This window comes from Sinohyriopsis cumingii, chromosome 2, assembly GCF_028554795.1.
Source record: "Sinohyriopsis cumingii isolate HCF-2022 chromosome 2, ASM2855479v2, whole genome shotgun sequence".
Lineage (NCBI taxonomy): Eukaryota > Metazoa > Mollusca > Bivalvia > Unionida > Unionidae > Sinohyriopsis > Sinohyriopsis cumingii.
Window position 1 is genome coordinate 125,897,329 of NC_142962.1, and position 26,326 is coordinate 125,923,654.

The 26,326-nt window shown below is 33.4% G+C and overlaps 1 protein-coding gene across 9 annotated transcripts in view; it reads right to left on the bottom strand.

The window, feature by feature from the left end:
• The window catches only part of LOC149805767 (kinesin light chain-like), a 138,375-nt gene that overhangs the window by 63,368 nt on the left and 48,681 nt on the right, over window positions 1–26,326 (bottom strand). For 8 of the 9 annotated variants that reach the window (XM_089950446.1, XM_089950444.1, XM_089950447.1 and 5 more), the window contains 5 exons: window positions 25,972–26,059; window positions 20,876–20,977; window positions 19,394–19,477; window positions 11,387–11,476; window positions 4,123–4,222 (listed from right to left, as the gene is read on the bottom strand). In XM_089950446.1, the coding sequence (XP_089806572.1) occupies window positions 4,123–4,222; window positions 11,387–11,476; window positions 19,394–19,477; window positions 20,876–20,977; window positions 25,972–26,059 (464 nt within the window). Of the gene's footprint in view, window positions 1–4,122; window positions 4,223–11,386; window positions 11,477–15,656; window positions 15,747–19,393; window positions 19,478–20,875; window positions 20,978–25,971; window positions 26,060–26,326 lie in introns of all 9 variants that reach the window. The other variant, XM_089950441.1, reaches the window with a different exon arrangement.

Below are 26,326 nucleotides of genomic sequence, written 5' to 3' on the forward strand. Positions count from 1 at the left end.
AAGGTATTAAAAATCTGGGCCACGAGTCATTATTTTGACATCACAGCACTTTTAGCATAGCATTGGCTACATCATGCCAAAAAGATGTGAGCTAAAAGCCTTTCCCAAGGAAACACCAAGGTAGGTAATCCATGGTTTGCCTGTGCGGGTGTTGAACCTATGACCCTTGGATTAACATGTCTGATACTCTTCCAAACGAACACCAAAGATGGGCTAAGAGTTTATTATGAAAAACTTATTCAAAGTGAATAGTGTCCTGGAAAAATAAATCATAGACTACTTCAAACATGTAAATCCACAGACAGTGTTAGCACACAAAATATTATCTCTGTCTATGGTCTATCACAAAACTATGCTGAAGAACAGCAGCCAAAAACCTTAATGAAGCTTTTACTTTTAACATACCCATAATAAGAACTATACTGCATAAATCTATCCTATACCCTAAAAATTTAAAATAACATCTTTTAAAGTATATTTCTGGATGCCAATATTTTTAGAAAAAGTTTCAATTATTTCAATAAAACATTGATGCATGTATAAATCCAGAGAAATGCTGTTCTAATTAAAACATAAACTTCAATTAACATTTCATACATGTAGTGTGCATCAGCTGTTAAAATGCAAAAATGATCAAAGCATTAAGATTTAATTAGAAATGTTTTCATGCATGCATAACCTTGAACTGCCTCTGTTCAACAATAAAATTATGGTACATGTATGTAAATCAACAACTGATACAAGTTTACTGAACAGCCTCATGTCCTTCTTTCCCCTCTTAAAATGTACACTTAGGTTATCTTAACATAATGCTTACAGTTTAACAGAGCAGCTGAATGACTTAATCAATTTAAAAAAAAACTATATGATTTCAAATCAGCTTTATGGCATTTATGGCACATAAGAATGAAGTAAACATCATAACACAAGCATACAAAAGAAAGGGAAAACATAATAGAGACAGGCCCATTGAACTCAATATACCCTGGCAAAATTTTTTTGAAAAACATCTACATTATTTGTTCATCCACATCAATTTCAGACCTGCCAACCCTAATAAGACCTTCCCAGTAAGGCAGCTGATTTTTTTCATTAAGTTAGAACACTTTTAGTATTGTGTAACAAAATATCATCTACTGCTATTGTCTATCTGGAAAACATGCCTGTAAAAAGTCCAGAAGCATGACTCAAGACTGATGCAGCAACTGTACAAAATGTCTTCAACTGGGTCTAATAAATTTGTAAAGTTTACCTGAACCTCAAGTAATCCTTAAAAAATATTAAATTTCATGAGGGCCATGGAGACAGAGATCATCATTCCCACCATGTAACATATTCATATCAACTAAACATAACTGTTGGCCTTCCTGCTTTTTCTACCCCCCAAAAATGAATATTCCGTTTTATTGTACTGTATTATTAAAACTTTTTAATAGGTTTATTGTCCCATTTATCCTGAAAATGTATCACTTGATGGATGCCATTTTTAAAAAACAAGCAGCAGCTTGATCATGCAGATGTTTTGCAGACAAGATATATGCAGTTTATTTGAGGTATTCATGTAAAATTGGTCTGGTTCCTTAATTCCACTGGATCTAATGTGAAAACCAGATTCGAATCAAACACTGACAAGCCAGTATCCAGACTTTACCGCAAACACCTGTATTGCCATAATTTGTGCTTTTGTTCTGCAAGTCTGTATTTTAAGGGGCATTTTCATAAGACTTAATCAAATTTATATGGGTTGTCAGGTCAACAATTTCAGTCTTTTCTTTGGAATTATCTCCCTTAAAATATTGAAAAGTGTACTGTTACATGTTTAGGCTCTTACAAAACGTAACAAGAAAAAAAGTAATGACAACAAGCTTTATAAAATTTAACAAATAATTTATTTCCCTAGAAAAACAAGGTAAAAATGAGAAAAAGAACTTATGGTTTTACAAATCAAATCCTAAAATAATCCAAGAATTACAAAATATAAGTCTACGTAATAAAAAGTGCTAATGAAACTGAGGTCGAATCCTGTTGATGAAATCCAAAATGGAAGATGATGTATGCTGTAATCAGTGTTATACTAATGTGTCAACAGTTCTTTGATGAATCACAGAAAATAATATTCCAGTTTTTGAATTCTGTGTAAATTTCGATAAATGTCTGTCCAAGAATTAATTTAGAGCGTTAGTATTTCCAGGGAAAACAAACTTGAAATCCAAATATATTGATGAAAACAAAATAATTAGCCCAAAACTGGTCACAACATAAAACACTTTAACTTCTCAAGTATTAAGACACTAATGACTATTCTTTCTCAAAACATCAATAATAAATCTAGCTACAATGGAAAACAGATGGCTGGACGTGGGTCAATCCTCTGGAAAAACCTAATTGGTACATGTTATTTGTTACATGCTCCAAGTATAGCCTTGATTCCACTTTATGAATCTTACTCTAAGAAAGAATTAAAAAATAATTTAAAAAGTTGATTACTGGTTCTGAATCAAGGTCAGGAACATGGTCAGCATAGATACAAAATTTCTATTATTAGTTGTTTACATTGAGAAATAACTGCATTAAATTTCTTGACAGTATCAAATCCAGTAAACAAAATTACATTACAATAACATGTAATGGAATATAAAAAAAATTAAAACTTACTAACAAACAATTAAGTTAAATCAAATAAAAATTAAATCAAAGATACATAACAGTACAAAGTTTGGGATGTTCTCCATTCCATGACATAACATGAGGATTAGCACATTGGCCCATGGGCTGCATTACTGAAATCTTTGCATCTGGCAAAAGAGGTTCAAATAAAAGGTAGAAAGTTTAAGTGTTTGAAAAAAGTAAATGATATAACCATTGAGTTTTTATAAAAACTGGCTGGCTGTCAAGAATTTTTTTTGCATTATTAATTATTTTAACACATTTCAGATGTCAATGCAGGATGCAAGAAACAACTCCATGGGCCACATGTTCAAGACCCCCGTTTTCAAGAACATATTGCAAAAACAGTCTTACAACTTAATTTCTTATGCTTTTTGTTATGTATATTTGATTTAATTTATATTTGGTTTAATTTTTGTTTGATTTGATTTGATTGTTTGTGGGTTTTGGAATCTTTTTTATTTACTTTACATGTCAATGTAATGTAATTTTGTTTACAAGGAATTTGATATTTTCAGAAAATTGAGTTTGACCCGAATTTTTCCTTAGATATCTAATAATAGAAACACTTGTTTCTATTTTTGACTTAGTTCCTGGCCTTGATTGAGGGTCAAGTAAACAATTTTTATCCTGGGAGTAAAATGATTGGTTCTTATCAAGGACATACAGGAGCTACGTGATTTTTATATGCAAACATGATCACATGATCATCTATATCGCAATTAGGCATTTCCAAAATTGTGAAATACTTAGTATTAATAGTGATGTTTAGAGAGAGATATCTGAGAGTTTTGGAGCTTATAAACACTTGATGTCAAGTTGATGTTTTTTCGTCTGTTGTGACTTGCTTAAAGTTTACGAGTTATATGTTAATTTTTCTTCAGATTATTAGGACTCTAAAAGATTAATTCATTTCTCTGGAAATATTATTGTATTCATAAAGAATTCTTGAACAAGGACATTTCTTAAAATTTTTATTTGGATTTCCAAAACTGGAGGATTAATTATTGTACTTTGTGTTTCTACAAGGAACTATAGACTTCAACACAGTACAGGTTACAGCATACATCATCGCCTTCCATCTTGGATTCTTCATCGGGACTTGAATTTGAAATCATCAGAACATTTTATTATTCAGATTTCTCAAATATTATTCTTGGATTATTTTTGGATTTGATTCTTAAAACCATAAGTTCATATTTTTTCATTTTTACAGTATTCTTCCAGGGAAATAAATTATTATATTGCAAGAAGCTTGTTGTTTTCACTCTTTCTTGTATTACTGGTTATTCAAACCTAAACACGTAACATAAGACTTTTTCATAAGCTTAATTTGTATGCAGCCTTAAACATTTATGCAACAAGAGTAAGGTTCTTTGCTGCTGATAAAGCAACTTACAAGCCAAGACAATTATCTGGATCTCGCTACATTAATTTGGAGCATGCTGTACATACCATCTACTTTTCCAAATTCTTTTTCATGTGCTCTGGTAAGAACTTCTTTGTAAAGAACTTCTGCAAACTTATATTTCCCTTGCTTGAGATAGGCTGATGCCTGTTAAAAAGAAACAAATACAATCAGAACAAAAGCTATTTTCTAATATAAGCAATGTAATGAACAAGTCTCTTACCACAACTGGACTAAATGATGAGAAATGTTTTGTTCTCTGGAATTCAGAAATTCTCAGTGACTCAATTAGAACATTTTTTTTTTCCTATTAGCTTACATTTTAGATAATCAATCAAAATTCATTCAACTGGTAGGTTCAAAGCTGTTGCAGAAAACTTTATTAGAATGACTGATCTGCATAACTAAACATCTGCCATTACAAATTTAAAATTAACATAACTTTGTAATTTCACATCCATGACCTCTTGCCAATTGAAGACTCAATAAAGAAATGTCCTTAAGTAAATGTATGAAAAGTAAGTATGAAAAGTTGATAACAATTGGGTGCAAGAAACTTGAGGAAAGTAGATTTATCATTTGTAACCCAAAATGACAATTTGAGCATCTGTGACTAGGACCATCTCTGGAGATGCCTCTGCCCAAGGGTAGACTATGAATGAAATTTGGTGAAAACTGATTTATCAGACAGAAACCCCAAATTACCATGTCAATTCCAGTAACCTTTACCTTTGACCGCAAAGTCTCAGAGTCAATAAGGACCTCATCCTGCGAAAGATTACTCTTCTTATGAAAGTTGATGAAATTAAACCAAAAAAAACTTATAATTTAAAAATGAAACCAATTCTTAAAGCAAAATATGTTTTTCAAGAATACTTACTCAATAATAATACCTTAGGAGAACTACTACTACATCGCAAATAAAGCCCTGTCAGGCAAAAGTCTTTTAGGTAAGGGGTTAAAAGTTATCTGCCCACTTAGATGGCAGTTGGGCAAAGTTATCTACCCTTGGTACAGGGACTGGCACCAAATCCCATGAATATGTCCATTACTACTGGAGTGGAATGCATGCTCTCTAAAAGGATGTAACTGTGGGGAGGCTGAGAGGGTGTATGTGTATACCGAGTAGGTAAGTATTCTCAAAGAAACATTTTACTATAAATAATTGGTTTCTTCTTTAAATACATTACCCAATCATAATACCTTGAAAAATAGGTAAGAGGTAGAGGCAGAAACATCCCTTTAACCGGAAATGCCATCTCCGGTCCCGTAAGGCATGAGAGACAGCTTTTAGATAACCTGACTGGAGAAGACTCCGTCTGTCTAGGAATGGCTTCAATTAGGACCAATTTTCCTCCTGCAAACGCAGTGGAAGTCATGAAGCTGTCGAGAGATCTGAAAGCGTAACCTTTTTTAGCATGGGTAAAGGTTCCTTCAGATCCAGTTGAACCCTTTGGAATGAAAGATCTCTGATAAGAACTGGAAAAATGTACTTGATTCTCCATCCCACAGCATGAATAATAGCCAGGAAGTTTCACTCATAAGCAAAGATTGTGGTGACTGTCATAACTTCATGAGCCAATACATGAAGCAGATTCACTGGTGTGGTTTTCATCTGAAATGTAGGACAGAGAGCCCACTTTAATCAGGATGAAAATATCTATGTTGATAAATCATCCTATACCTCTCGAAGGTAACAGGTGTAATCTCCCTTGATGCAATGGCTTGATATTCCTGAAATACCACTTCAAAGCTTGCATTGGGTTCTATCAATGACCATTAGATGAAGTGTCCAGGATAGACAGGAATTATTACCAGTATCTCATTCCTCATGAATGGAAGCCTGTTCTTGGTAATGAAAGCAGGGGGCTTCATGAATATTGATCCATTATGCTGGGACTGCAAGTAGGTAGGTTCACCAATAAGAAATGTATTGCTAATTTTGCCTGCTGACTGCCAAAGTAGTGAGGAGGCTGGACTTGTATAATAGGTGAACTTATTAAGCTCTTGAGCGCAGTTCATATGGTGTCCTGTTCATCCAGGTTCATATCCATGATAAATTTCAGTGTCACTGGCCAGATGAAATTCAAATGAATAGAAGATCAGATAGTCTTTGATTTGTCCAATATCCTTTCTTCCATGAGAGCACAGTGTGCAAGGAGCAGTAGGTTAACTATGAATGGTGCTACATTTGTCATCAAGCGGAGTAACCAGACTGAGGAGACACTCTGATTCTTCTCATTTCTTGTTCAGAATCAAAGGTGCTGGAGAAATGTATCCATTCGGCCATTCCCATCTATAGAAATGCATCAATAATCCAGGCTTTTGGATCCAGGACTGTTGAGACAAAGAACTTTTTTTCTGGCATTCAACCTCATCACCAACATGTTCATTACAAGTCGATCCCATTGAGAACCTATGGTATGAGACTGAGGGATGAAGTGACTATACCCTTGTATTAGTTCCCTCTTGCAGAACAAAAAGTCTGCCAATACATTAGCCAGCCTAGAATATGTCAAACTTAAACCTGGATTGTCACTGAGGACACACTTTAAAAAATCCTAAACAAGAATACAATAGTCTGAGTACTTGTTCTGATTTGCTGCTTGATATAAGTCACCATACTGAAGTTATTAGACAGAATGAGAACTCCTTCCTCTTGTAGGTTCACCAGCCACCAATGACAGGCTTTCAAATCTGGTTTCCATTTCGATGATGTTGACATGGAAATAATTATCCTGAGGGGGCCATGCTCCTAAGTAAGTCCGAAATTGTAGGAGAAATGCTCAAGCCCTCTGTATTCACATCTGTAGCAATCATGGTTGCAAGAGGATGTGCTTGCTTAGATGCGAGTTCAAATGACTTTCAGATGCAACCTCATATGGTTATCAATTTTGAGAGTTGATCCAATGACCATAGGTTTGGTCTCCACTTCTACCATTGTTATGGGATCCCAATAGTGACCAATGACCCAGATGTCTGCTACTACACTAAGCAAAACTTGGCTAGCAAAGGAATTCTCTAGCTGATGGATTGCTCCAAATAGGCATGAAACTCACCATTGCATTAATTCAAGTCTTGTTCCCAGGGGGTACCATCTTTTAAGTTGAACACTTATTCCAGACCTAGTCAACCAAAATTCTGAGAGGGTATGAGGTCAGAGATAATCTTGTTAAACTTCTGCAGACTGTTTGAATGGGGTCTCTTGCAGGATGACACGGCTTGCGCAGTGTCCACAATGGATAGTATTAGGACCCATTGTTGTCTTCAACTGCAAATGCAAACGTCTGAGTTGATTGAACGTGCTTAGTTTGGGGACCAACTGATAAGAGCTGCAATGTAACTGAAAGAAACTCTAGTCAAAGGCTTAGTACGTGTGCTGAACATGATACCAAGTCCCCAGGAAAGCCCTAGAATAAAGATTATAAAGAATAAAGATTAGGATTCCGAAATTCGTGTGTAGAAAAAAGTTCCAAATTATTCTTCAAAATTTCATACATGAAATTTTAATTTTTCAAAAATTACCTCTTTCATTTTTCCTGACTTAATCAATCTTTTTCTCTGATCTTTATCCTAGGGCATTCCTTTCCTCTATCCTTTTCCATCTGCCCCCTTATCTTCCTACCCCTATTTGTTACCGATTTGGAACAACAACACTCTTTATATACAAGTTTGGCACATGTAAGCATTCTGGTAAACAAAGCATGGATTGGTTGTTGTTGTTGTTGTGGGGTTTAATGCCATTTTTCAGCACACAATAGGCTATGCATGGCGGCCAGTATTAATGGTGGAGGAAGAACCCGGGAGAACCCTGGAAAGAACCACCAACCCACGAGAAGCTACCGGCAAGCTTTCTCACATACCCACACTGGCTGAATCCGAGACTAGAACCGGTGCAGACAGAGGTGAGATGGCAGTGATCCGTAACGGAGAGCGCTTTAGACCACTCGGCCACTCGGGGCCCCTAAAAGCATGGATTGGTCAGTATTGCAATTGACTGGCCAATCCAAATCGATCATGCTAATGAAGCATGACCTCATGACATTAATACACACAACTCCGTGTTTTAATTATTCTAATTTAACATAACATTAAACAATATGATCAGTCGAGACAAACCTACCTGAATATATTATTATCTTTGAATATTTGTACAGGTAATTCAATTTTAAAATCTTGTATTGTTGTAAAAAATATGTGGATGGGTAATGAGCATTTTGATGTACAAGGGGATATCTCAAAATGGCTACACTTGACTACCACAAAGTGTTGTGACTAAAATCAGCTGATCAGTAGATACATGAAGTAGCAGTATAGCAATACTACTGGCAAAGTGATAATTGTAAAGGAAGAACTCTGAAGTCACTGAAAGAAAGAAAAGTTGGAAATACTTATGGAGTATACTTCCCTTCTGAAGTGAAGACTCCTCAACTTGTAAATGTGGAACTTCCAGAAACCTGTAGAGGATTTTGTGAGGCCCCTCTTGATGAAAGCATGCTGCTATAGTGACTGAGATATACACTGGATTTGGACCCAATTCCTATACCAAGAGAAGATCTCTCTGCCAGACTGTCACTTAGGTGGTCAGATAACTTTTATCCTTTAGGCTAAAAGTTTTTAGCCCTGGAGGGCTGGATTTGCGAGGCAGTAGTAGTTCTCCTATGGTAGTATAATGTTTTTAAAGAAGAAATTTATCAGCTCCAGTAACCTTAACCTTGCACCCCAAAATTAAAAGGTTTCTGCCTCTTCCCATATATAAGACATGAGAATCAAGTAAAAAGAAAGACCACAGGAAACTTATGTTGCAGAAACCACTTTGTCAATGAACTGATGGAGGCAACAGGCAGATACTGCTCTCAATATATCTTTGGTCCATGGGGACAAAACAAGGGGGAAAAAAGAGCGGCAGAAGGCACTTGCTTTAATTAAGATTTGTAGAGGAATTAGAAACTTAGTATTCTTATCAAAGTTTTATAGATGATGAAATCTTAGAAAAAGTGCCTTCTGACCCCAAATTACTTTTATTTACACACAGCCATCATGCATCTTGTAGCTTTTTATTAAGAATTTATGAAATTCTTACCCAAATAAAACCTCCATAGCACAATTTAATTAAATATAAATGGCTGTACAAAATAAATTCTCATACATATTTGGATACAAGTGAATTTCTAAACGTGGCTGTCTTCACTGTCACACAATCTCACCAGCCAATGTCACTTTAGTCTTTTCTGTATTACCTTTAAATCTCACCCGAGTCAAACAATTAGTCAAATGGTTTGAAAATCAGAACTGCTCAGGCAAGTAACATACAAGAAATTAATAGATGCTACTTTTAGTAGTTTTGGTGTGCTCTACTGTTTTCACATTATTTAAAGCCATGTTCACCAATTCTGAGGCAACAACAACTATCCTAGAAGTGGATATATTCCAAGATTTCTTTTGCAAGAAAATTTACTCTCTTCAATGTTTCATAAAATGATGCAGTGCACCATAAAAAACAAGAAGTTGGCTGAATTTCTTGCCCAAGCGGCTTCGACTTCTTCAAACATGTCAACCAACTACTGCAACTGGCTAACAAATAAAGCCACTTTCATAAACCTGGCATGCTTATGACATAAAATGGCGCAATTGCCACATTGCGTGATCTTCTTACTTTATATTATTTGCAGACTTTCACCACAAAATTATTGAACAATCTACCTTAATCACATGAATAGTAATCACAGCTTTCTTTTGAATGCTGTTATGACTCTAAGGTCTTAAATGAACTAATAGAAAAGAGTGCAAACCAACAAATTTTGTAAAAATTCAACATAAAATTTCTACAAAATGAAAAGTTAAAAAAGAACTTACAGTATTGTGAATTAAATTCCAAATAGTCCAAAAAGTTTTATCATCAGTCCAAATGTATGAAGTTCCAATGGAATTCCAGTGGTGTTCCAAAATAAATTCCAATACTGAATGTGCTGATGTACCTGTAGTTTTGAATGTACTGATGTACCAATGGCCTGCAATGTGTTTATGTGTCAAGCCTTTTGATGTACCACTATATAATTTGAAATGTTCTTAGTTGAATTTATTATAATTCAAACTAATATTTTAGTCCATAAGTATTACTGAGTACTTTGAAATTCGAGTGAATAATAATTTGAATAAATAAATCCACCCAAATTAAAAACTGAACACATCAATAAGACTAATTCTGCTTCAGATGTTGAGGCAAGAATGAGTTATTTTTCTTAAGTAAATGCCATTATATAAAAAACTGACACGCAATAGAACCAGATTTAGGTCAGTTTCCTCTTTGAAACTTTCAAACTTGTCAGGTCAGGTACACCATTACCAAAGGTCAAGTACAAAAATACTGATATATATAACATATAACCATTGAGAAAAACCAACAATACAAATTAAATATACAAAGCAATGCCCAAATATAAGCAAAGTAGTCAAACCTGTCACTAGCTACCACTCATGGAGAAAGGTAAAACAGGCTGTTGCACACAGGTTTTCCTTTTAAAATTTGGTTTTCAACAAAAACCCTGCATCAAATATTATTATTATTAATCATCATTATTATTTATTATTATTATTATAAGATTGTTTTATGAGCATTATGTTCCTCTGTTCCCATTTTATATTCCAAACAAAATAACTATCCTGCTTACTTTAATTTATCCTATAAAATCAGATCTCCACTGTCCTACATGTAGATCTGACAGCAACCATTTAGGGTTCATGTTCTTGTGACCTTTGAATTATCAATTGGAAATGTAGCTTTCAGAAATTTGAAAGTGAATCATTTCATTCAGCACACATTGACGCTCTTCAGCCACACTGCCCAGTCTCACAAATGTGAAGGTATAGGACTTCCTCTGACTGCTGATAAAATTGGCAATTATGGTAATAACACAGGTCACCAAAACAGGACCCCCAAGCGGTAACTCTCAGATCTTCATGAGGGATAGTAGAGATCTGATTTTATAGGATAAATTAAAGTAAGCAGGATAGTTATTGGCATTTTCAAATCATTACTCTCCAAGAGATAAAATATTAACAAGGAATTCCATATTGTAATATTCAACAACAGCAAAATTTAATCCAGAAGAACCTAGATTAATATGTTTTAAAACTTATGAATATCAACAACAGGTCTCAATTTGAGGCAGTCATCTTTTTTAAATTCTGTATTATGTAAAACAAATTTTTCTGTTCTGACATCTTATGTAAAATTCCACAACCCTGACCATCACACTCAGCTGTCTACAGCTAACAATCATACCTCTGTAACCTCTAACATAGGCTTACCAAATTATTTTTTGTCTTAGCTACATTAGGATCATCTGGTCCCAAGCGTTTCTGGTATATTTCTAAAGCCCTTCTGTAATAATGTTCCACCTGCAAGATAAGAAGCTACAAGCATGCAACACCATGACAACATCAAGCCAACACCACTGCCCTGGACAATACTGCCTCAAGATGGCATACACCAGGGAATGCATAAATAAAGGTTGAAAGAAAAGGTATAAAAAGACCTGGCCACATATTCACAAAATTGCTCAAGTGTGTATACTACGGTGCAACAAACTGTTTTTCTTAAAAATAAGTTTACATACAAACAATTAAGACAAGAGGCTATTAAGTCAACATAACAAAAGATTTTAAAATAAATGATAGTTAACTGCATGACAATTTTACAATTCACTATATTTCATGGGGTACCAATCCAAGTCAAGTTTGTGACTGCAAAATACCACAAGTTTAAAGTCCCAACCAGGATCCTTCTCCCTTTCCCAATCCACGAATTAAAAACTTACAAATCATGAAAATAAATGAATTCAGAGCATGATGCTGATGAGAAAAGCAATATCTGGCCCCTCCAGAAAAAAAAGCTAACCTGACTTGCAATCTTATTCAAAATTATTCTGACCAATCAGGAAGCTCTATTTGTCAATTTCGAGTTAAAAAATTTAAGTCTGGAGTAACATTCATTACTCAAAAGTTTGAGTATAGTTTTATAACCGAGAGACCTCATTCCACAGTCAGAAAACCTTAATGGTTTCCAAATCTAACTCAAAGAAATCTTCCCAACAATCAGAATAATGAATTTCTACATTTGCAGTAAGATTTTCAAATCTTCAGGAAACATTTACTCAGAATGCTGTGTAATGTTTATGGCAAACAGGTGCAATATGTGGCCTTGAGCATGAACTGAGAACTTTGTGAATACAAGGCCTAGGCATAAAACTAAAAATATTTAAAAATAAGTGTTACATTGTTAGAAAATTATTATGCTGAAATTTACCTCATCTGAAATGTGTTATATTACATATCCTTCTCTAGGAGGCATGTTCAGTGCAGTTATTTGAGCCAGTCATCAAAATAATAATGCCAAACTCAATCTTGGGCAAAAATATTTCATTGATGCACCTCATGAGCCCATAAGATTTTATGAAAATAAACTTTTTATCTCAAGCATCAAGTTTTATTTAGGGTAAAATAACAAGAAGTTGTAATCCTGAAAACCTCAGCTTTGGATGCCATAGAAATGCTTTTGGGTTTTCATATCAAGGAATTAAGAATCAGATGATACGCTTGAGAGGTACACCAGATATTATCATATGGTGGGGTAATGAAAAGGGCATTGGCAGTGAAATCAAGGGCACTTTAGCATCTGAGTTTTCTCTCATAATCTCCAAAATTTTGATACCTCAAAAAAAACCTGGTATCACATGCAAGAATATTGTCCAACTGGTCAACTATATGACTGAGGCTTTCTTTCCAATTTATAAGACTATCTTTTTTCACCCTCCTAAAATGCTTCTCTTATATACTCCTTTGTGGGCAGATAATTCTTCTTCCAATATGTTTCGTCACCTATCAAGATGAAAGCTGCCATTCATTTTCAACTGCTCACATTATCATCATCTTGTCTCTTCCAAATCTTCATCATCATTAGTTTTTTACTGGTAAACTAGGCAGTACAGTGATGTTATTTGAACAAGACTATTCTGCACCATTTTGTCACGAATTCTGGACCACTTTAGAGGCAGGCAGGAAGACGCTATCTATAATTAGATATCTTCTTAAATGCATATGCAGGCTGTATCTAAGGAATATTTGGGACAGTGTGATACTTAAATTTACCTGCTTCTTGGTAATATTCCACAAGTGAAGGGAAATATCATTACTTCATTTATTGAAGGAAACTGACATGAAGGTGCTAAAACTTTCTGTCTATACAATCTACATTTACCTGGAAATATTACATTGCTTTTATTCCTGGGACATGTTCATATTGTTTTAGAATGTTAGAATGAGTATTGCAGAGTTTATTTCTGCAAAATACTTCCAAAACATGTCCAATATGGATGACTAATATATATTACTGAACTTCATCAATGGAGCAATGGTAAAGTTATTGTTCTTGTGGGTCTTTTTCTTCTTCTGGGTTGATTCATTTTTTTCGCAAATATTGTTTTTTTCTTTCTCTGTTCATTTACAGAATGTCATGATAACTACAAAAAAATTTCAGTAAGATTATTTCTTGTATCTGCAAAATCGATTTTAAAAAACCTCTGTTCTATCTACCTTCTTGTAATACTGATATTTCCATGCACTGATTAATTTTTGCCATTTTGCAACTTCATGTTTCTATTCAGTTTAAAAACACAAGCAATACTTAACATTTACATTTCATTTCATTAATTTAATTTCTAAAATTTTCTCTTTCCGTTCACATTTTGATATACATCTATTCAACCCGAGACTGGATACAACATCTGACGTTATTAATCAATACTGCACTTGGTAATAACACTTCATAGGATACCAGTAAAAGAATAAGCACCAGCGATGGGTTACCAAGATAAAGAACACAAAAAATATCCAAAAAAGAAAGCTGCAGTCATACAAGAAAACTTTGAAAGATATATTGATCATAAGTAAAATTAAGCTTTATTCTGAAGACCCCTAGAGAAAAATGATGCAATGATAAATGAAATAAATTTCACAAGTGTACATAAAATCAAACTAGTGGATTCAGTACTCTCAATGAGTAAGCAGCTACAAAACAAAAGTCCAGGAAAATTAAGAAAAATTAAGTCAACTCTAGTCATCTATACTGAAAAATGATTTCAAGAGCCAATTTATAATTAAGCTGAATCCCAAAGTAATTTTCTGCCATCTCTCTTTTCCTTTATTATGTTACCTTCTCTTTATAGAAATGATCTTGGCTATAAAAAGAAATTATTGCTCACATATAAGGGTGGAAATGCCACCTTCATTTTCAATCTTTTAAACAAAATTTCTACTTTACATTATGTGCAAAAGTCACCTTTCTGAGGTAAAAAAGGATAGAATCACAATGAATATAATGGATAATTACTCTGGGAGAAAAGCCTATCATCTCTTTTCCAAGCTTCTCCGATTTTTCCTTTGATTGCATTAAGATCTTACAAAATAATTTAGTCTCTTCAAATATGAAAATTTATTAAGTGCTACTGATCACAATCTTTCCAAATATTTTAAGAATTCACCTTCTGATACATTTAGGCTATCTATAAATGAAGAACTTGAACTAACAGCAATGGCTTCATCACATGTGGTACAAACAACATCTTATGACAAGGGCAATAACCATGTCCAAAATAAAGCAAGAGGCATAATTCTGTCTAAAATGAAGTAGATAATATTTAACCCATAAAGTCACCTGTAAGTCTACAAGTTAATGTTCATATTTAATTGTATCAGAATATGCTGAATAGTTCTTGCTGATTACAAGCAACATCACATAAGATATGAAGTCAGTTGTCAGGGGTGACAGATCTATTGAAAATAGAGCTCAGAAGTTAAAATCCATAAAAGGCAAATCCAGGTCCTGAGACAATATTCATAACAAACTGCATCTGAATATGTTATATGGTTCTTGAGCTGTGCTAGTTACAAGCAGCATCCCATATGAAGATAGCAAGTTAATTTCCAGGGGCCATAATTCTATCCAAAATGGAACTGGTTAGAGAAAACCCATAAAAAGGAACATCTAGTTCTATAAGACAATGTACACACCAAATTGTATCAAAATATGTTGAATGGTTCCAGTGACTTGCTGGTTATAAAGATCTGCTGCAGCTGAAAAATTGATGGAAGAAAGGGAAATAACTGTCAAAAGATAAAACCATCAAACAGCATATTTGAGTGTAATAGGCATTTCACCTTCCAAATGGCATACAATTATGTATTAGGGCTGCATAGATTTGGTGGCTGCAAGATGTGTAAATGGATAGACAGATAGAACCAACAGATGGACAAAACAGTAATTACTATTAGGTTCCTACAACTCAATGCAGGGCCCTAAAAATCCTTGTCTCATATTTGTTAATGGAGGACCTCTCCTATAACTGTGAACTTAAGAATTTTTAGATTTGTAAAATCTTTATACAATCATGACGGATAAGGATACTGTGAGGAAGAAACAGATATCTGGAGCAAAATGCAATAATACAAAACAAAATAAAATGAATGAGGCATCTTGAGGCAATGGGCCAGCAGCAATGACGACATTCAATGAGAATCTTACCAAATTGTTCTTGGTCTTAGCTACATTAGGGTCATCTGGCCCCAGCTTAGTTTCATAGATTTCTAGAGCTCTCTGATAGTACTGCTCTACCTGCATGGCACACAACAAATACCCATCATACTGTACAAATACTTATATTGTTAACTAGTATATATGAAAGTGTGTGTGTGCTTCAACACACATCTCATTTCAGTAGTTTTCAAGGAATCATTTATACATCTGATATCATTAAGTATGCAACATGTGTTTGTCCTTTACTTTTATATTTCTTGTCAATGTAATATGGTAATAGTTCTAATTAGGCAGCCAAGCTATACTTTTAATAATTATATGAAACCATTAAAGAAAAAGTTCAAAAAAGCATTTTACTCAGAATAAATTAATTACAGCCAACCAATATTGTTAATTTGGAAATGTAATAATAAGGGAAACACTGGATTCACTTTCTGGGTACAACTTATCTAAAAAGTCTAAATTCTAAAATTTCGCATAATATTCATTAATATAAGTTCCAAGGCTACTTTGGATTTTCTTGCTTATGAGGTGTGTTGTGTACAATGAGAATTGTAGATGACTATTTACACTGGAACCTTTATAATTTTCTATTTATCTGCATAATACTGACAGTAATATATATACAAACTAATTTATAAATTAAAACTATATATTATAGTCTAATATTACTTTCTTGTTATCTATTTAGTAACCATAGTATAAAAAAATTGTATTACATTATTTTTTATTTATATTTGAATTTTGATCTATTAATGAGGACAATATGGAAATTTTGATCAAACATTCTACAAGGGGACATAATTTAAATTTCAGTATTTAACCTACCATAGTTTAAAGAATGTAATATGCTGCATTTACCAATTGGATTCTGACAGACACACATAATAGTCTAAAGATAATGTAAAATCTTCATCAATTTATCAATTCAAAATAATATATTAAAAAAATAATACAATCAAGTATTAAAGCTGTTTATCTTCATAAAATATTTTAATAATTATAGAAATTTTTACAAAGTAATGGTTTTAAAAACTAAAAGAATTTTATAATGCAATCATAGTAAACACTGGGATAATGAAGTACTAATATTACAAAAGATATACTATATTTTTAAGTATACAAAGTAACCAATATTAATAACATAATTCATTAAAAACGCATTAAAATGTGCAGTGAGGACAAAAGATTAAGTTATTGTACTTAAATAAAAGTATGTGCAATCTGATTAAAATCAGACCTCCACTGTCAATCAGGCAGCAAACTTCAATAAATAATAATGCACAATGCTGAAAATCAAACCCAGCCATACCAAAATGGTTGAAACCCTGCAAATATTTAGGGACTTCTGGTGCAAAAAGGAAAGCTGGTGTATCAGATGCCATACCTCTGCGCTGACAGCATGTAGCATGCTGAAATGCAGCAACAATGACAGCAATAATCAAACTTATCTAGGGTCTCAGCTATGTCAAGCTGCCTACTAAATTTGTTTTGAAGTCCAATAATATGCAAGGAAGTTATTGTGTGGAAACTATGATAAATTATGACACAGAATGCCGACAATGAATGGAGCAGAGGTCTCATCAATAAAAAGCTGTATATCAAATTAGTTGAAATCCAATAATTTAGATTATTACTGTGCAGAAACTGAATGAACAGGTCAAAAATACACCAACAGGCAAATTTAGCAAAAGGTCCCATCAATATCTAATCGTCAACCAAATGTACCTCGAAACCAATTATAAATAAAACCAAGTTACTGTGTTGAAAGAATAGTAGATCAGTTTAACAATTGAGGACTATAGTTGTGCTAAAGAATGCTGTAGAACATTGATGATCAAATGCAGCCAAGGTTCTATCAATATCAAACTGCATGATATCAACTTTGCTTAAAATCCAACTAAGGTAGTTACTGTGTGGAAACTGTTGTGGTGGGGGGCTAAAATCAGTGGATGATTGCACTAAACATTGACATTGAATAATGCCAATGAACCAAGTCAAGTCTCATCAATATGAAGTTTCATTTGGTTCAAAAGATGGATGAAAGGCTAGAAAGTAGGATGGACAAAGGATCAATGAAATATCCTTCCAATTTCTATAAAGAGTAGGGATTAAAATTCTTCCAGAATAACCAAATGCAGGGTAATTTTTCAAAATTGTATGCCCCCAATGTAAATTAAATATTAAATGGTATTCACTATTATCCTTGACAGTGTGTACACTACCCATCTCTTATGTTTTTTGAGGCATATTCATTACATGCTGAAAGGCCAAATGCCAAGAGATAAAATGTGATTCAAGATTTATATCTTTAATATCCTGATAGAATTTGATTTTTAAATCTCTTTATCAACCAGACACAGAACTATTGGTCCTTTGGAGTTCAGGTTAAGCTCAAGTTTAACATGTTAGCGAAATTTGAAAAGGTTTTTAAAATTTTTAGTTAAGTAACTGAGAGACATGCTATGGTGTTGCATTCATTACATTCAGTAATATAGCTACAGATAGTCTTCCTAACAGAGTAACATTTTAAGATCTTGAAATACTGAAAAATTCATTTTTTAGAAAAGAAAAAAAAATGTTGCCAAATTCTTGTGACAGTTATAAAACCACTACTGTTATTTATCAATGAACCAAAGAATAATACTGAGCTTGCAATACAGAAGCTATTGCTCTAGTTCAAATGAAAGGCTCACAAAAATGTATGATTCTATTCCAAAAGTATTTATTTCAATAAACACTTTTAAAGTTCCCAACATTTAAATTTACTTTGATTTTATGAAATGATGCTAGTCATTTTAAGCAGAAATATCAGTGTTCTGAGCAAACTCTTTTATAACAGTATTTCAAAACCAAAATCCATTTTTGTTTTTTAGAGACCATTTTAGGTGGTTTTGTTTGAAAATGACCTCGATTCAATTAATTTTAAAACTTTATACCAAAAATGAATGTAATCATAATTACAATGGGTCAACCATAAAAACTGATGCATGAAATTCATTCTCACAAGATCTACAGTGAAGCCTGTTAATGGTTGCCATCGAAAGGAAAGGTAAAACTGGCCTTTGTACATGGGTGACACAGGTTCAGCTTTCCAAATTGCTTTCTGAACAATTAACATGATTATTATTATTATTATTACATTATCAAGATTGTTTTCTGTTAACTATTCAATAAAATCATTATATATGCATGTTATTTTCCCAAATTATGTTTCAGTGACTACAGAAAAAAGGTTGCCATTACACATATAAAGTTAATACAGGAAATTAGAATAGCCATTATCACTAGGTGACTGTTATGTAAGAGTGACCATTTTGGTAAGTCCAGCTCTATTACCTGCTTCTATTTTAGAAATATTCAGCCACAATACAAATAGCTTAGAACTTTAAGATTTTAGCTCTCAGATATTATATCTACTTAAGTGTACACTTTTTCATTTACATGTATAAAGTTACTGTCAACTCATTTTTTTATTACTGAAAAGACCCTGATGCAATTATACATTAGGGATCTATCTTTTACTTCTAACAATTTAAAAACAGAAACACCTACACATTAATTTATCTCATTATATATTATCTCATTATATATGTACTTCATTAGATGAGAAAATGGAGTTTCTTTTTACCTTGGAGTAATTATATGCAATTTCAAACTGTGTCAGCTGTTTGTTTTTTTTGTTTGTTTTTTTTAAGTTTACTGTATTCCAGTTTCTCACATACCTCATCATATTTTCCTTGATTCTGGCACAACAATGCCAAATTATTAAGTTGTTTGGCAACATCTGGATGGTCCTTTCCAAGAACCTGGAATTAAAATTTCACAACAATATGAAAAGGACACAAAATATGAAATTTTACAAGTATGAATAAGAAGTCATAATAATGCATTCTTTCAAAGAACTGATTTTAACAAGACTGTGAAGGAAAATTTGTTTTCACACTGATTTTCTGACAATGTTCTCAGTAGTGCAAAATTATGCATTTCCATTATAGATCTATTTATTGTTAGCCATTACTATGTATGGTACCAACAATAGTTAAAAGTGTTTTAACAAGGGCAATGCATAATGCTGATCCTAAAATGTAAACTGTTCTATGATGTAATATCTACAATACTGGTCTTTTGCAAATTTTGCTAAAAACAACTTTTACGAAAAATCTTAATATTCTTGTTGCAGGAAAAAGTTGTATTTCTGTCTTACTATACGTTCAAAATAATGAAGTTAGAAAATTCCTTAGAACAGGCTGAACTGCAGCTACCGTGACATGACTTTATATAAAAAATAAAAAAACATGTTCTGAACTCTTCAGATTTAAAACAAAGTTCAGCCCCTAAAGGAAGTGAAACGAGTCCCTCATTGTTACACTCCAGTGGCTGAAAAGAATTCCAGGAATTCAAGATAAGACCATTTCTTACTTTTAACTGCAGAGTGATGAAACCATCTTTGATATTCTTCAGTGACAACAAGATTTTCAAACTAGCTGCTGTAGTGGACATATTGGATGTCAACTTGACACCATTTTAGTTTAGTTCCAACAATGCATCATAAGAAGTCTTTTGGTGGAAAACCCATCTTGATATGACTTTCCATTTTGAAAGAGCAAAGATGAGATTTTCAAGGCGGTTGCTATGGTGGCTATATTCATTATCGAATTGGCACCATTTCTATTTAGTACCAACCAGACATTGTAAGAAGTTTTTTGGTGATAAGCACAATGTCGATATGACCATGCATGTAGGAAAAGTAGTAATAATAAGATTTTCAATATGTTCCTTGTGGCAGTCATATTAGTTGCTGGATGAGCACCATTTTTATTTACAAACAACTAGACATCATTCATTCAGGCAAAATAATAATAACATGATTTTCAAGATAGTTTCTGTGGTGGCCATAATGCATGTCTAAGTGGTATCTTTTTCATGGCAACCCTACTAGTAGTTGAACAGTAGCGATGATAAATTTGTGCTAAAAGATGGACCATGGATGATAGTCAACAGAACATTCCAAAAGTTCTTCTGGTCTATGGCCAGTACAGCAAACAATTATTCCAGGTCTTCAAATTATCAGTCAAGGAATTATTGGGCTTGAACCTTGCATCTTCAGGTTCTGAAACAATTGTGAAAGTGTTAAAAGAGATATTTATACAAACTACCCTTCATCTTGATGCAAAGAGTCAAACTAAAGCCTTCTAAGGACTAACCTTTTCTCTGATTTCTAAAGCTCTTTTGCAGAGTGGCTCTGCCTCCTTGTATTTCCCTCTTTTACCATATAAAACAGCTAGGTTGTTCAGGGTGGCAGCCACCTGTAGTTAAAGACATGTTATTTATTAATCACATATTTATAAGAGAGGGTCCTACACCAGTGCTAACAAGATATAAAATGTATGAAAAAGTTAACAGAAATATACTACCAGTTAATTGCATTAAGCAGCATACTGTATTTTTTAAAGATTTAAAAATAAAATGTTTCATAAACACAAGTGTATGGCTTTATTTATATCTCCAAAGAGTTTGTATTATTATATGATACTGTCAAGTGATGTTCCTGGACATAATGTTATTGTGGCACATATGCTTTTTTCATCATGTGGAGTTCTGATTTTAACTGGTTATCCTGTGTAACATGCTTACACATCATATTAAAGATAGTAACCTAGTTCCGAGCTTTGCAATGTCAATATTATTTTATAATACACTAAATCAAAGAAAAGGGAGACATTTTTAATTCTATAATGATACCAAATAATGTAGGCATTCTATTCACATTAAAAGTTAAAGAAGACAAAAAAAAATCTTGAGACCAGATTATCTTTTAGCAGGAAATCACTGCTTTCTGAACCAGACATTCTGCCCAGATTTTATACATTTTGCCATTAGATCTAAAGTAGACCAGTCAGAACTACACACAGACAGAAGTACAAAGCAGGTTAAGTTTGAGATTTGAGGAAAATGGAACCAGGACACAAAAACATGGGTCAAATAAGCAACAAACAAAATGGTCCAATTTTAACACTTCTGTACATGTGTTGGAAAATTAGCTGATTGACAAGGTCTTTTATGCACTTTGGCATGCAGCAAATAAAAACCTTTCATAAACAGATCTGTTTTGATGCAATTACAAGTAACCCCAACAATGAGTTTCCTACCCAATTTTTCAGGCATATATGAAAACAATCATCAGGGGAGAAAGAGTTAATAAATGCTAAACTCAGTACCATAACTTGTATTATCAACCAGTGAGTGAAAACTACAATGCCTCTATCCATGCACTTTATATTTCGGAGAAGAAGCAAATATCAACAAAAGAAGAAAATTTGATGACATTGGCAGTTCAACATTGCAGATTGGCTTAGCTTACAATTATTTAGCAGACTGATGCATCATGTTCTCCAGAAAATGAAAGACTTTGAAAATAAACATCTTCATTGCAAATAAAATCAGAACAATTTCAATTGGTAATTCTGCCAAAGTGTATGTAATGTCTGGATCATATCATGAAATGTGTACTGATCTCTCTACCTTATCTCTGAACCTATACCATAGTTAAATACATTCTTCCTTTTGTAATACTAGTATTTAAATAAAATTATTCACAAAATTTAACAAAAGACACAAGTGGACCTGAGATCGCTCATGTGACTGACATTTTTCCAAAATATTTGGCTGCATGTTATCAAAAATCGTTTAAAATATGCTAAGTTTTTAAATCTTCATCCATTTTTGCCTGCATATCAGCATCGTTTGTCAAATATTGAAAGGCCCTTATATCAGGACACTGTGTGACAAAGTTGGTCAAATTCTGTAAAACATTCATAGAAGATAATGTTGTATAAAATGTTTATCTACTTTAGTAACATATGTCACATTTGATGGGAGAATTGCATCATTTGTATAAATCTGAAAAGCGTTCAAGCTAGAACATTTTCTGTCAACGTTAGGTAAATTCTGAGAAGTGGTTATTTGGAATAAGTTTTTAAAATCTTTTCTTATTTCAGTTACAGCAGCATTTTGTATTTCAGAATGGTATCTGTACAAACTTATAAGATCTTAAGCATGAATGCTTTACACAGATTTGGTCAAATGTAGTTGGAGTAGGTTTTTATAAGCCATTTAAAGGATTTTCCATTGTTAACAACGGTGGCAACATTTAATGACAAAAATATGTGAAAGCTTCTTGTCGATATTGGTCAAATTCTGCTCTACAGAGAAAATATTATTAAACAGTTTTTCTTTTATTAGAGTAATGGCAACCGCATTTGATAAGCATCATTTTCATAATTTGTGGTATGTTTTTATGGCAGGATGCTGTCAAATTCTATTCTGCAATTTTTAAGAAGTCATTTAAAAGTTAGTTTTTAGTAAAGGCAAACATTTTTTATTTCATATCGACATAATTAGCATAAAACTTAAAAGACTTCTACAAGGATTTTATAAAGGTTTGATCGAACACAGCAGTTTGTGGAAACTGATGTGATCTAAAAAATTGAGTCATATGGAAAATATTCATGGAGCAATACATCCTTTTCTTCATGTATTTGACAAGAGAAGTTTAGGATCAGCAATATTTGACAAATTTTGAAATACTCATTCAGCTACCGTTTTATGGGAAATTAGTGACATGGCACTTTTTGCACGTCCTTTTTTATGTACTGGACATTACCTGAGGATAAATATTCAATAAGAGAAGCCAAAGAAAGAGGACACCTACACTGACATTTTTAAGTTATTCAGTATTGCCTCAACTCATAGCTATGTAAAACTGTACATTTTTCAAAATGTTATAATACTCCAAAATTTTATAAGCAATCATCCTTGAAGACACTGATTTTCACTTCATAAAATAATGTAAATTATTTGGGATGCAAATGCATTTTAAAAACGAAATGTGCCATTATTCAGCAACCAATAATTCTGTTTTGAAACAATACTTTTCAAACATCATTCTGTAAGATACCGCAAGCAGGATGTCAGCCAATAGTGGCAACATTTTTTTCAATGCTTACGTTCTTTGCAAGCCCATTGCTATGAAAATAAGTCTGAAAATGGTGACATGTTTTGCTGCACTACTCTACTGCTTAAAAGCAATTTGCTGTTTTAAGACTGGCAACATATACTACAAACCTTCTGTGAAAGAAACAAAAGCTGAAAGTTAGAAATTTCTGATATTCTGTAGCTTTACTTATAATAAAGTTAGAACTGCGGAATATCAGGATCATTTTAACCAGGTTCATCCATCTGCAGGCAAACTTTTAACTTCAAAGAGTTACTCTAAGCTTGATCTTTGATTCTGAGGTCTAAGTTTAATCTACAGTTTTTTGCTATTAAGGATTCAAGAATACAGGGCCTTGTTTTTCTACAAGAGCATATAAGTCTATATATATATACTTAAATTCCTGTAGCCCTGTTATCCAACCGAAGCAATGAAAGATTTTTAGATTCTTGTTGCCCTGTTATCCTACTGAAGCAAATACACCAGTATATAAAAAGAAATCTACCCTGCAAATGTGTAATTTGGGACTCACAGGTAAATCTGCAAAATTATCAATACTAAATATAATTAACTCATTAACCCCTGGTGCCGTGTTTATGCATTAGGAGGAAGTACCATACTTCTGACCTCTGTAATGTCACAGTCATCTAATAAGCACAAAAAAATAAAAGAACTCCAACTTTTACCCTTCTGCACATGTGCGAGTGATATAGCCAATGAAAAATGATGTTCTAATACAATTAGGCACGAGACTAAAAGAAAATCTCTTGGAAGCAGATGTATTCAGAAGTAGCCCCCCTCCCCCCAAGTATCCTACTCCCATTTCAGAAGAAAATGACAAAATTCTCAAGGGGTTGATGAATTAATGGGTGAATCTGGATGACATCACCAAAATGTGAATATTCTTTATGTATTTGATCATTTGTGCATCAATACTGCACATAAATTATAAAATTAGTCATTCCTTGACAATTTGTAAGAAATTTCCAAAACCCTTGTTAACTCATTAACTCCTGGAACCATGTTTATGTGACAGAAGGTAGTACCCTACTTTTGAGCTCTGTAGTGTCAAGGTCATTTAAGATGCACGAAAGTGAGTGGTATTACTGAAAGTAGATAGATGTAGCTCTACAATGATACCAAATAATCTTTACTTTCTAATCACATTACCGTGGGCCTCGAGTGGCCGAGTGGTCTAAAGCACTCACCATTACGGATCACTGCCATCTCACCTCTGTCTGCGTTGGTTAGAGTCTCGGGCTTGGCCAATGTGGGTATGTGAGAAAGCTTGCTGGTAGCTTCTCATGGGTCGGTGGTTCTTTCCAGGGTTTTCCCAGGTTTTTCCTCCACCATTAATACTGGCTGCCATGTATAGCCTCTCTTGTGTTGAAAAATGGTGTTAAACACTACAACAACAACTAATCACATTATCAAACAGAGGGAAAACTTATTTTTTTTAGACCTGATTTGTTTAAAAAAAAGTTCTTTCGTTGTCAAAATTGGATTTGTATCCACATTTTAGACTTTTTGGCTTGAGATCTAAGGCACACTGGTCTGAGCTGCACGAAGACAGGCAATCCTCTGCAAAAAGTAGGATAAGGGCACCAGGCTAAACAAAAATCTCTTGGAAGCAGATGTATTTGGATGTATTCAGAAGCAGCCCCCAAAATGAGTTTCCTACTCCCATTTCAAGTGAAAATGACAAACATCTCCAGGGGTTAATGAGTAAAGATAATTTTATGGGGTTATTTGCATTTGGAGATCGCATGGGACATGCTACATTTATGCACAAAATTACATAGCTTTGGCCAAGTTATTATTTTCATTAGTTCTTGCTAATGAACACACATTTGCAATATTCCAAGCATATTCATAAAAATATCAAAGACTTTATGTGAATACTACATAGGAGTTCGTATGATTCAAGGATTTTGACTAACCCAATGTCAATATGTTTCTTTTCTTTATTTCTGTCCTTCTTTCTTCTTTTTAAACTATATCTGAGCTAACAGATGATGTTACAAATTACTTGAAGATTTTTTTGAAGATTTTATCATGAAATAGTATTGAAATTGATACAAGGTTTTAGTATTCAATGATTTTAACAACACAGTGGCAAAGAATGAAAACAAGAACAAAAGAAGCAAAAATATAAAAAGCAAGTTTAAATAATAAATGATAACAAATCAAATGAAATGCTCTGGTCATTCACATTGATGTAGTATGGCAACAATAATGGCAATAAATAAAATGCAACCAAAACTCAAAGATAAGTCATGCTTCCATCGGTATGCAAGACAAACTCACGGCTGGATGGTCAGGTCCTAGAGTTTTTTCACGAATGCCAAGAGCATCATTCAAAAGGTTAGCGGCTTCCTTATATTTGCCCTGGTCCCTGAAAACAACAAGTTAATCCAACATGGTCAACCTTATCACAGCATTTCTATAAAAGTAATTGCAGGCACGATACCACATAATGTCACCATTCCAGATGATGATTTTCTGATGTACAAAACCACTGATACTAGTCAAGAAACTACATTTTCTCATTACCTCAGGATCCACTATGCAAAGCAGAGTTCTGTGACCTTCATGCAGGCCAGATTTATGATGCGTATTCTATACAGTCCCAAACCAAAGTTGGCTATTACAAGTTCTGGTT